Below are 13,006 nucleotides of genomic sequence, written 5' to 3'. Positions count from 1 at the left end.
GCCTGGGTGGCTCAGTCGGTTAAGCCTCTGACGTTAGCTCAGATCACAATCTTGTGGTTCAAGAGCTCCAGCTCCACATCGGGTTCTGTGCTGACAGCTCAGAGCCTGGAGCCTGCTTCCGATTCTGTGTCTCCCTCTCTGCTCCTCCCCTGCTCATGCTGTCTCCATGTCTCTCTCTCTCTCAAAAATAAGCAAATATTAAAAAAAAATTTTTAATGGTATACAGTTAGGGTGCACACAATGATGCCCTGGTACCCACACGCACAGCAAAATGATGCCTGCAGTCAAAGTCGGGCACACATCCATCTCCTTGGTTACCTTTTTGGGTGCAGTGAGGGGCCCCGAAAGCTAGTCTCTTAGCAGATGTTCGGTGTTTGAGACAGGAATGTTAACTATAGCCGTCAGGTGTGCCTTAGACCTGTAGACTTTCACTCCACACCACTGCGACCCCCATCCCTTCCTCACTCTAGCACGATGGGGTCCATGCAAATAACAAAAGGGCAGGAAGACCCTTCCCCGAACAAAGGGGCCCGAAAGACCCACTTCTGGGGGTTGTTTTCAACTGGTTCATGAGAAGCACGAAAACTTAAAACAAAGACAACCAGTAAACTACAGCAGCTTATTCATGGACAGTGTTACAATAACTTTGTGGGGGCGCCTGGGGGGCTCAGTCAGTTAAGCGTCCGGCTTCGGCTCAGGTCACGATCTCACAGTTCGTGGGTTCGAGCCCCGCGTCGGGCTCTGTGCTGACCGCTCGGAGCCTGGAGCCTGCTTCTGGTTCTGTGTCTCCCTCTCTCTCTGCCCCTCCCCCTCTCATGCCCTGTCTCTCTCTGTCTCAAAAATAAACAAATACTTTAAAACATTAAAAAATAAACTTTGCTTATTCGTGGTAATGTATTTTCGGGGAGAGAGAGCAAGCTGCGGGGTAGGGGCACAGAGAGAGGGAGAAAGAGAACCGCAAGCGGGCTGTGTTGCCAGCGTAGAGCCTGAGCTGGGGCTCGATCTCACGGACCACGAGATCATGATCTGAGCTGAAATCAAGAGTCGGAGGCGTCATCGACTGAGCCGCCACCATTTGCTCTGACTTTCTTAAGTGAGAGATAAAAGGATAGCATTGGAGCAGAGCCCGCCATTGATCTTCAGTTAGCAAAGCCTAGAGACAGTGCAGATGATACGCCAACGGTGGTATACCACACGTGTGTTATAATAAATTATTTATACTACATACTATAAGTAAGTTATATTACAAGCACGTTATGTATAATATATGTTAATTTATATTATAAATATATCCTACTTATATACAATATAATTAATGTATAAAATTATAAAATATATAATTTAACTTACATATACTTAATCAATTATATACATACAATATGTAACATATGTTATTAAATACATAATGTATTTAATATGATTTGTATATAAATTATTTAATTTATATATATTTTATATGTTTTTATATAAATTAAGTTATATGTTATGTTATAATTTATATTTTTAATTTATATTATATATAACATATGTTTATATGTATTATAAATAAGATTATAAATTAAAATAATCATTTAACTGTGGCTATTAGAAACGATTAGTGCTTTCTACTCCCAAAGGCTGGGGGCTTCATTAAAATGTAGGAAGGCTGAGTGCCTGCACGCAATCATCCATCCCACCTTGAGAAAAAAGACTGTGAAATGCATTCCGTGGGGACATAACTGAGGAAGCAATGCTAGACGGAAAACGGTACCGTCTGAAAATCATAAGGAATGGTACTCAGGGCCTCCGATGGCCATACTAGTGCACAGAATACAGACAGAAAGGAGATTTTTCAAAACTTTATAAGTTTTTGAAATTTTATGTTGGAGAGGGGGGGGAGGGAGGGAGAGAGAGAGGAGAGAGAGAGAATCTTATCCAGGCTCCACGCTCAGTGCAGAGCCTGATGCAGGGCTCCATCCCACGACCCTGGGATCATGACTTGAGCTGAAATCAAGAGTCTGACGCTCAACCAACTAAGTGACCCAGGCACCCCAAGATTTCCCAAACTTTAAAACAAAAGGAAACCCCACTTACTAGGTCCCCAGGATCAGGGAGGGCGAGAAACTCTGCAGTGTGTGGAAATGCTGAGCCTGTGACCAGCAGAGCTGAGAGAAAGGAGATGGGCCAGCGCTGCGGACACAGGAGTCTACGAGACCGAATTTCATGACCGAGCCAGTATCCAAGGGAGAAAAAGAAAATGAAATACAACATGCTGTTTCAGGAGCGACCAACCTGGGCCGTCTGGGGGCTCAGTCGGTTGAGCGTCTGACTTCGGCTCAGGTCATGGTCTCACCTCCTGTGGGTTCGAACCCCGCGTCGGGTTCTGTGCTGATGGCTCGGAGCTGCTTTGATTCTCTGTCCCCCTTGCTCTCTGCCCCTCCCCCACTCACACTCTGCAAGATAAAACAAAAAAAACGAGTGACCGACCTTCTCGGACGCGGGCCCTCGGGAGGCGCCTTCCAAGTCCTCGTGCACGCGGTCCAGCAGCCAGAGCAGGAACTCCAGCGCGTCATGCTGTGCGTTGCCTTGGAACTGGGCGCCATACTTGGAAACAGCATTCTGACAGCAAAGTAGAAAACCAGAGGGTCAGGGCCTGGAGGGACCAAGCCTAGCAGTGGTCGCTATTGAGACCAGAGCAGGACTGACAACCTGGGGAATGGTGTGGGGGGCAGGGCACCTGGGAGGCTCAGTCGGTAGGCATCCAACTTCGGCTCAGGTCATGATCTCACGGTCTGTGAGTTTGAGCCCCATTGTTGGGCTCTGTTCTGACAGTTCAGACCCTGGAGCCGGCTTTGGATTCTGTGTCTCCCTCTCTCTGCCCCTCCCCTGCATGCGCTCTTTTTCTCTCTCTCTCAAAAATAAATCAACATTAACAGAAAATAAAATCTGAAAGAAATGGTGTGGGGTAAGAACTTTCCCACCAAAGCCCGCCCTTGAGGGCAGTGTCCCCCGATGCAAGAAGGCACCTTCCTCCCACCCCCCAGAAAGACTAACAGACATGCCGTCCTTTGAAAACTCACAGGTCCATCTTGGTTGGATATCTGGACGCTGTCGGCCACCTGTCCTTCCTGAAGCTCTAGTCCCTGGATCTCGAGGGCACACGCTTCCCTGGCCACTTCTGCTGATCTGTTTCCACCCTGCCCCTCCGTGCCCCCTGCCGGGGAGAGCACCTTGCCCTCCTCTCTCCCTCGATGATAAATTTGCTCCCAAGGCTTCAGCTGCGTCTTGCCAACGACCAGAGGGCATAGAGAAGCCTTGAACGCCACACCCGGGCTCCCTTGCTGCTTCTCTTGAGCGGGTGTGAAATTAAACTTCTGTGGTCGGATCACAGGATGGCTGGACCGCCCTTTGCTACTTTCGTAAATATTTATTCAGTGCCTACCACACGCCAGATATCCCCTAGGGACTGGGCCGCGACCGTGAGCAAGGCACACGAGAGCCACCAGCACTCACGTTCCCTCTGCCCTTCTGGGAAACTGTGTCACAAGTCCATCATTTGTTTTAATTCTTTTTTTTTTTTAATGTTTATTTATTTAGAGAGGTTGAGAGAAGGAGAGAGAGAATCCAAAGCAGGCTCCGTGCTCAGCGCAGAGCCCACTGCGGGGCTTGAACTCGCAAACTGTGATCAACCTGAACTTGAGCTGAGATCAAGAGTCAGACTCTGAACTGACTGAGCCACCCAGGCACCCCACAACTTAGTCATTTTCTATGTGACTCCATCTTCCAGTTGTTTTAAATGTTTATTTCTAAGGGTAATATATGCACATACATACTTAAAGAATTCAAGATATAAAAAAAGGATGATAGTGAAAAGTCTTCCCTCCACCCAGCCCCCGTCTCTGGGTACCTGTCCCCAAAGGGAGCCTACCTTAGCATTTTTAAAAGCATCTTTCCAGGGAAATTTAAAAAAAAAAATTTTTTTTAAGTTTACTTATTTTGAAAGACAGAGAAGGAAAGCAGGGGAGGGGCAGAGAGAGATGAAAAGAGAATCCCAAGCAGGCTTTGACACAGCGCAGAGCCCGATGTGGGGTTTGAACCCACAAACCGTGAGATCATGACCTGGGCTGAAATCAGGAGTTGGATGCTTAACAGACTGAGCCTCCCTCCACCCAGGCGCCCCCCAGGGGCATTTTCCCAAATGCGGGTGCAAGCCTGAGCACCTGAGAGGAGCAAACCCCTTGTCGTCCTGTATGGACATGTGCACACCATCCACTGTGGTTGCTGGTCCTGCCAGGCATCAGGCGGTGTCCCCCACAGGGCTGTCCTCAGCCCCGCCCACCCAAGGGAGCCGTCTGTGGAGGACTGTGGACGTGACCGATTCTCACCACCGCCAATCAAGTCCAATAGTCTGGGCTTTCTCCTTTTTCTTTCTTTAATCCTTCCAAAAACTTTGGGCGATGACAAAGCAAAATGCAAGACTGAATTAGCGGAAATGCTGGCTCTGAGGCTTCATTCCAATCATGCTAGTTTTGGGTTCACTGGAGTATCTAGTTTGAATTCTTCCTCCGGGGTTGCCCTAGACGCCCAAACAGGGCTGCCAGATTTAGCAAATAAAAACGCAAGGTAGGGGGTGCCTGGGTGGCTCAGCTGGTTGAGCATCTGACTCTGGGTTTCAGCTCAGGTCATGATCTCACGGGGTTCGTGGGACAGGGCCCCGCCCTGGGCTCTGCACTGACAGTATGGACAGAGCCTGCTAGGGATTCTCTCTCTCCCCCTCTCTCTCTACCCCTCCACGGCTCACGCACATGCTTTCTCTCTTTCAAAATAAATAAACATCTAAAAAAAAACTCAAGGGGCTCAGTTAAGTTTGAATTTCGGATAAATGTTTGATTGTTTTTAGGATAAATATATTGCATGGGATGTTTGGGATAGATTTACACTACTAAGTTATTCATTGTTTATCTGAAATTCAAATTTAACTGAGCACTGCGTATTTTATGTGGTGACTCAGTGCCCAGCCACGCTCAATACCCCGCCATATCCTTAGACCCAGCACTCTCTCCCGAGGCGAGAGCCGCCTCCCGCTCAGAATCTCTAAACCCAGCTCTTCCTCTCTTTTTTGTATTTATTTGAGAGAGAGAGAGAGAGTGCATGCGTGCACGAGCAGGGGAGGGGCAGAGAGAGGGAGAGGGAGAATCCCAAGCAGGCTCCCCGTTGTCAGCGCAGAGCCAGATGCAGGGCTTGACCTCAGGAACCGTGAGATGGTAACCAGAGCCGAAATCAAGAGTTGGCAGCCTAACCGACAGAGCCCCCCAGATGCCCCTAGAGCCAGCTCTTCGTCCTAACATCAGGGTCCTCTTTCAGATCCTCTTCTGCACCCACACCCGTCAGCGTCAAACATTCTGGAATCTGGTTCCCAGTGTGTCTGCCCTGCCCCTTCACTAGAGGCCCACTCCCACCACTGAGTCCCAACTGCGGCTGATCCAGAGGACAGCACCTCCCCACCACGAAGCGTGGCCCCGGCCTCGGCCCCTGCCAGCCCTCCCCCTGCGCCGTCGCACAGCCCGGTTGGGTAACATCATGCCTCTACTCAAACCCTCCCTACCACCGCCCCCCCCAACGGTCTGGCCTCATCCGATCTTTCACCACGCTCCCACGTGTCTGAAAGTCCCAGGGCACTGAGCCACTCGGGTGCCCCAAACGTGTTCCAGTTCTGCAGCCTACACCTCGACGTCTCCTTCCTTCCACGTGAAACCCGGGGCACTCCGCGTCTTCGCCGGCCTGCGAGGCCATACGGCCTTTCCAGAAGGAATCCCGGAGCTCTGTCACATTCTTTTGACAACGTCAAAAAAGACAGGCAAGATGGGGCCTTAGAAATGTCCTTACAGGGGCACCTGGGGGCTAAGTCGGTTGAGTGGTGGCTCTTGATTTTGGCTCAGGCCGTGATCTTGCACGAGTTTGAGCCCCACACTGGGCTCTGCACTGAGAGCTTGGATCCTCTGGGATTCTCTCTCTCTGCTCTTCTCCTGCTATGGAGCGCGTGCTCTCAAAATAAAATAAACTTTAAAAAAAAAGTCCTTCTCTATATATACAGAATTCCACTTTGGGGAAACCAGAGCAAAGAGACTGCTATGCATTGAACTCTCTGGGTAAACCTGACGGCACTCAGCTGGTCTTTAAAGACTGTGCTGGAGGAAATAATGAGAATAAATGATCCTATCATTTTTTTTTTAAAGTGCAAAAATACCTATTCAAGATTGTGTGACATCTATTTATGGCTAGACAAAGACCAGGAGTACAGGGCCAAAATATTAACCGCTGGTTACCATGGAAAGAAAAATGGGAGCGTGAGTGGGTTTTTTTTATTTGGACACTGCAAATTTTTTAAATGAATTTTGTTTTTTTCATTTTTTGTTTTTGTTTTTCTCCCTGATTTGAACAGTCTCAGGCCGGTATTTCACAAACTCTGGGCTTTTTTTCAAAATAACTTGACCTATTGCTTCCTACAGAAGACATAGAACATCTATGAAAATGTGACCAGAACTGGATTTAAAGCCAAATCCTCACTCAGGAGAGATGGACGGAAATCTTTAGTCCCTTTACCCCACAACACAACATGGCTCTACCTGCCTATATAGGTGGGTCTCTCTCTCTTAACACCGATATAAAACAACAATTTTTTTTAATGTTTATATTTTTGAGACAGAGTGAGACTGAGCGTGAGCGGGGGAGGGGCAGAGAGGGAGACACAGAATCCAAAGCAGGCTCCAGGCTCTGAGCTGTCAGCACAGAGCCCCAAGCAGGGCCTAAACCCACTGACCAGGTGGCTGGGTGGCTCAGTTGGTTGAGTGTCTGGCTTCAGCTCAGGTCACGATCTCACGGTCTGTGAGTTCAAGACCCGCATCGGGCTCTGTGCTGACAGCTCAGAGTCTGGAGTCTGCTTCGGATTCAGTGTTTCCCTCTCTGCCCCTCCCCCACTCACGCTCTGTCTCTCAAAAAAACAAATAAATGTTAAAAAAATAAAATAAAATAAAAAGCAATGCCTCTACTGCATTTGAGGCATACTGTGTGTCTAAAATTGTAGGTCTAAAATTGACGCTTAAGTACATAAGCTATGATAAACTCCAGATGGCTGGAATCCTGAATATGGCCATGGGAAAACTAGAAATACATAAAATAGAATATTTGTCAAAAGGTATGATGTAAATAAATCTACGACTTCCAGCACTGGGGACAGGAAGCAGGAGTTTGAGGGAAATACCTGTGACACTCATGTGGGTTGAGGACTCACAGAAGCGAATAAACAGCGCACTGAGACCCAGGCCGAATGGACCAAAAACCAACATGGACAGGCAGCTCCACGAGCCGCCTTACAGCTAGAAAAGAACCACAAAAATCCTGTCCCTCACTCGTAATCAAAGAAATAAAAATAAAAATGAGAGGCTATTTTTTTTGTGCAATAAATAAAACAGAAGAGGGAGTGCCTGGGTGGCTCAGTTGATTGATTTTTTTAATGTTTATTTTTAAAAGGGGGAGAGGGAGAGAGGAGGGGGAGACACACACACACACACACACACACACACACACACACACACACACACACAGAATCCAAAGCAGGCTCCAGGCTCTAGCTGTCAGCACAGAACCCCACATGGGGCTCAAACTCATGAACTGTGAGATCATGACCTGAGCCACCCAGGCACCTCTAAGTGTCTGACTCGATTTCAGCTCAGGTCATGATCTCAAGTTTCGTGAGTTCGAGCCCTGTGTTGGACTCTGTGCTGACAGCAGTGTTCTCTTTCTCTCTCAAAATAAATAAATAAATAAATAAACAAACATACATTAAAAAATAGACCAATGAATAAATAAGAGAGAAGAATGGAAAATATGCACCACTGGTGTTATCTGAAATTTCGTGTCATTGTTTGGAAGGAAATTTATCAGTGTGGGTGCTAAAAATAACCAAGCCTAATAGAGTCGATTTAAAAAATTTAAAAAAAAAATTTTTTAATCGGGGTGTTGATTACACAGGTACACGCGTGTCAAAACTCATCAAATTCTACCTTTACAACAGATGCATCTGTATTCGGCCGTGTGACACAAGGCAATCCTGCCACAACATGGACAGACCTGCAGGACATGACGTCAAGTGACAGAGGTCAGACAGAGAAGGAGAAATACCAATGCTATCTCTCCCATGTGGAATCTAAAGAAGTCAAAACTCCTAAAAGTAGACAGTAAGATAGTGATTCCCAGAGGCTGGGAGGTCAGAGATCAGGGTGTACTCTGTCTAGCAGTAGACATGAGCCACTGATAACTGCAGACATCAAAAATGTCCTATAAACATTACACCCGCTTAGAGATTAGCCTTTTACTGTCCCCAACCTAGAAAAAGTGATCACTAGGTGACGTACCATAGAGACGTTGGCTATGCGACCTACAGCAATCATACTGCAACATAAATGTATCAAATCAATATCCTGTATGCCTTAAACTTACACAATGTTGTATGTTAGGGATAGCTCAATGTTTAAAAAGGATGCACTGTACTGTATATAAATTATACTTCAACCAAGTTGATTTATAAAGAAAAAAACAGGGGCGCCCTGGGTGGCTCAGTCAGTTGAGTGTCCGACTCTTGATGTCGGCTCAAGTCATGATGTCATGGTTTGTGAAATTGACCCCCATGTTGAGCTTTACATGGAGCCTGCTTGGGATTCTCTCTCCCTCCCTTTCAAAGTAAATAAACTTAAAAAAATCACATACACAAAAACGTAAAAATAGGGGTGCCTGGATAGCTCACTAGGCTAAGCGTCCAACTTTGGCTCAGGTCACGATCTCACAGTTCGTGAGTTCGAGCCCCGCGTCGGCTCTGTGCTGACAGCTCAGAGCCTAATGCCTGTTTTGGATTCTGTGTCTCCCTCTCTCTGCCCCTCCCCTGCTCATACTCTGTCTCTATCAAAAATAAGTAAACAGTAAAAAAATTTTTTTGAAGAAACATAAAAATACAACAGTCAAGTCTTTGTTTTGGCCACACAAGTACACGTCAAGGGATTAACTTTAGGCAGTGGTCGGAGCTGAGGACAATGACTTAAGCACAGTGTGATGGGAAGTGGGAACCTGTACAGGAGGTCAATGTCTCTGCAGGGACCGGTTCGTTTACTGAAATATAAAATCATTTAAAACTCAGTGTTACCAAATATCACAATGACCAGGAGGACGTCTCTCGATGGTATTTACATGAAAAAGAGCAGGACACAAAGCTAGAACTTCCCACGCGTGGACGCTTGGAAACACACCGGCGTTTACGAAGCTTGTCTCCCTCGGGGGGAGTTCAAACCCATTATTTATACTGTGGCACCTTCTGAGGTTTCATAGGATAGACACACACCTCTGTTACATCATTAGAAAACCAAAGCATCCCGGTTAATGCCCCGGACAGGGTGTGTCTTCGTGTGTGTGTTCATTAGCCGTGAAACCAAAGAGCCTGGTCCCACTGTCCGTGGGAGGCTGGGTGCCTCGGGGGTCGGGACAGACGGACACTGCACACCCATCCCGTTTTCGTGGCTGGGGTTGGGGTTACTCACTCCAGGATGCTGGGCCCTTCTCGACTCCCCCCTTCCTCAAGACCAAACTCCTTGAGAAAATCTTATGTGGCTGGTCCCCAACGGATTCTCCGGCATCCTCTGCCTGGGGACAGAGGCTCCCATTAATTAATCTTTCATTGATCCTGCGGAAGGGGAATGCATGTCCCCACCCTCCCCTGTCCTTAGCGGACCTCTCCTGAGGGTTACTTCTCCTGGGACATCCCTCCTCCCTGGCTTCCCCATCAATCATATCTTCCTGCCTGAACTGCCACAGCATTTCCGGGCGCTGGCACCCGCTCTGATCCTGCACTGTGGGGTTATTTCAGTGACATCCGTCCCTCCCGCTGGCCAGGGGAGCCCCCGGGGAGCAGCCCCAAGAGGCCCTGTACTCATGGCTTCTTGTGCCTTCCGTGTTCCTGGGAAAGCACTGGGGCGCTCCAGACATGTTTTGGGGGAAGGGATGCTTCCTCGTCTGTAAAATAGGAGGAGCCCACCCACATTCCATTCAGCAAGGTTTATTACTAATCCTCCCCCCCTCCCCCAAGTCCTGGGAAGCCTGGGATGACATCACCCATCACAATTAGCAAGGTGGTTCTGGTTATCTTCCAGGCCCCGAGGGCTCACAGGGAGCAGCCAGACGTGGGGATCTGAGAGCAAGAGTGCCATGGGAAATCCTGGTGAGTCACCGAGAGTGATTACTAATTTGGAGGATTTTCCCGAGGTACTCCTGTCTCCCACCACTCAGGGAACCGCAGAAGAATTTCCCAGCAGGACAAAAGGTGCACAGACATGCCCTCCCTCCCTTCCAGGCCTCTACAGATGAGGAGACAGGATGGTAGAAATGAGGGGCGCCTGTGTGGCTCAGTCGACTAAGCATCCGACTTCAGCTCAGGTCATGATCTCACAGTTCATGGGTTCAAGCCCCGTGTTGGACTCTGTGCTGACAGCTCAGAGCCTGGAGCCTGCTTCAGATTCTGTGTCTCCCTCTATCTATTCCCCTCCCCACTTGTGCTCTCGCTCGCTCGCTCGCTCTCTCTCTCTCAAAAATAAACATTAACAAAAGAAAAAGAATGGCAGAAATGACAGAAGCTTCCCAGGGGTCTGGCACTGCCCTAAGAGCTGCACACAGGACTCACTGAATCCTTCCAACCACTGATAATAAGGTAGATACCATCATGACCCATTTCATAGATGGGGAAAGTGGAGGCACAGTGAGTTTTGCTAACTTGCTCAAAGTCATAACGCCCCAGAGACCTTGCTCTTAACCACCATACCCTACAGTCATCCCCTATATCCTAAATTTTGCTTGTTTTCTATATTCCAGTTAACAGGTGGTCAACCTTGCGGGGGAAGCAGATGGGCCCCCCGACTTGGCTCAAGAAGTCAACCGTGTGGCAACGCCTACGTCAGTGACCTCACTGCCTCAGGTCACGTAGGCATCGCACGGTCTCACATCTGCCAGGACGGGTACAGCATGCAGTATTTTGAGAGACAGACACCACATTCCAGTAACTTTTATTACAGTGTATTGTTTTCACTGTTCTATTTTATTAGGACGTATTGTTAATATCTTACCACACCTAACACATAAACTCATCCATGGTCAGTATGTATATATAGGAAGAAACATTGTATAGGTAGGATTTGGTACAATTTGTGGTTGTCCAACGTAGATATTAATGACACCCATTTGACCCAGTGACTCCCGCCCAACAATGCTTCAGCAGCGGAGCCCGGAGAGAGGAAGAGGGGAGGCTGGCACCCTGTGGGTCACATGCCAAGGATTGCTTTTTCAGGCTGAAACTCAAGAGCGGTGATGCCTGTGGAATGAACACTGACAGGTTCCCCCTCCCCCAAGAACAATTACTAGTCTATGGGGAGCTCCAGCTCTCTGCCCAGAGCTGTGGTTTTTTAGCAAGAAGCAAGTCATGTGCATCAACGATCAGGAACTCTATAATCCAACTGGGATCCCCAACACCCTGGGGGGGGGGTGTGATACACAGAGCTTCCAACGCCTCATGACCCTACAGCACAGGGTAAGTAGAACAAGACCCTGGGGCTGGAGAATGCAACTCCAAACCAAGTCATGATGGGCCATTTAATGGCAAAAGGATGCTGTCTCCAATACAGCACACCCACTGCCTCCGGGGAGGGCGAGTACTAGGCTTCCATTGGGTTTAAAATAAAACCCAAACTTGGGGCGCCTGGGTGGCTCAGTCGGTTGAGCATCCGACTTCGGAGCAGGTCATTATTTCCCAGTTCCTGGGTTCAAGCCCTGAGTCTGGCTCTGTGCAGATCGCTAGCTCAGAGCCTGGAGCCTGCTTTGGATTCAGTGTCAGATTCTCTCTCTGCCCCTCCCTTGTTCATGCTCTGTCTCTCAAAAATAAATAAATGTTAAAAAAAATAAAAAGAAAAGAAAAGAAAACCCAAACAGGGGCATCTAGGTGTGTGGGTTAATCGCTGACTTCAGCTCAGGTCCTGATCTCGTGGTTCATGGGTTCAAGACCCGCGACAGGCTCTGTGCTGACATCTTGAAGCCTTGATCCTGCTTCGGATTTGGAGTCTCCCTCTCTCTCTGCCCCTCCCCTGCTCACATCCTGTCTCTCAAGAATAAACATTAAAAAAATTTTAGACTAAAACCCAAGCGCCTTACCGTACCTGATCTGACCAACCTCATCCCCGCCCCACGCTACCCTCCCGGGCTCCAGCCAGGTTTCTCTCCGCGCCTCCAGTTCTCCTCCCCTCCACGTGTGTGGGGCTTGTTCTCGCTGTTTCCTCCACCTGGACTGCCCTAGACCTCCACCTGGCCGCGTCCTGCTCATTCCGATCGCCCCTCGTTCCTCCAAGGCCCTGGCCTGGGGTGTCAGGCTGCCCACACCGCACCCCTGCATGCTGGAAGGTGTCCGCGGGCCTTCACTACTTCAACAAATGTTGGCTGAGGGCACAAATGCTGAATACACTCAAATCGACTCGCCCCCCCTCCCCCGCCCCCCCAAAAGGAAACCTCGGGGAGAAATTCCTAGAGAAGACGTTTGCAAACGGTGGCCCGAGTCCCATCGAAACAAAGGCGGTAAGGCGCGCTGCAGGCTGGGTGCCACCCCAAGAAGGCCCCCAGAGGGCCCTTCCGCGCTGGGGCGCGCGCCGGGGCGGGCGGGGGCGAGAGGCGGGCGCGCTGCCTACCTTGAACTCGGCGGAAAGTTGGGGCGTGTACTCGCGCGTCCAGAGCGCGCGCACCAGCGCCGCCAGCTGCTCGGTGACCTCGGCGCGGCCCGGCGCCGCCCGGTAGCGCCCCAGCGCCAGGAACTCGGCCAGCAGGTCGGTGTTGCTGAGACACTGCACCACGGCGTTCATGAAACAGGTGTTGCCGTGGTTCTTCAAGCCCTGCGCGCCCGGGGGCCGCGCGCCGTCGCCGGAGGGGGCCTGGGGCTGGGGGCCGGCCG

General features: G+C 49.3%; 1 protein-coding gene across 1 annotated transcript in view; it reads right to left on the bottom strand.

Annotated features, from left to right (window-relative positions):
* Window positions 1–12,995, bottom strand: part of USP43 (ubiquitin specific peptidase 43) — a gene marked incomplete at its 5' end in the record, with an annotated part of 54,034 nt that extends 41,039 nt beyond the window's left edge. Inside the window, one exon of the mRNA XM_029929169.1 lies at window positions 12,747–12,995. Within this exon, the coding sequence (XP_029785029.1) occupies window positions 12,747–12,995 (249 nt within the window). The remainder of the gene's footprint in view (window positions 1–12,746) is intronic.
* Window positions 12,996–13,006: the final 11 nt, after the last annotated feature.

This window comes from Suricata suricatta, chromosome 17 (assembly GCF_006229205.1).
Source record: "Suricata suricatta isolate VVHF042 chromosome 17, meerkat_22Aug2017_6uvM2_HiC, whole genome shotgun sequence".
Taxonomy (NCBI): domain Eukaryota; kingdom Metazoa; phylum Chordata; class Mammalia; order Carnivora; family Herpestidae; genus Suricata; species Suricata suricatta.
This window is presented reverse-complemented; position numbering and strand designations above follow the sequence as displayed.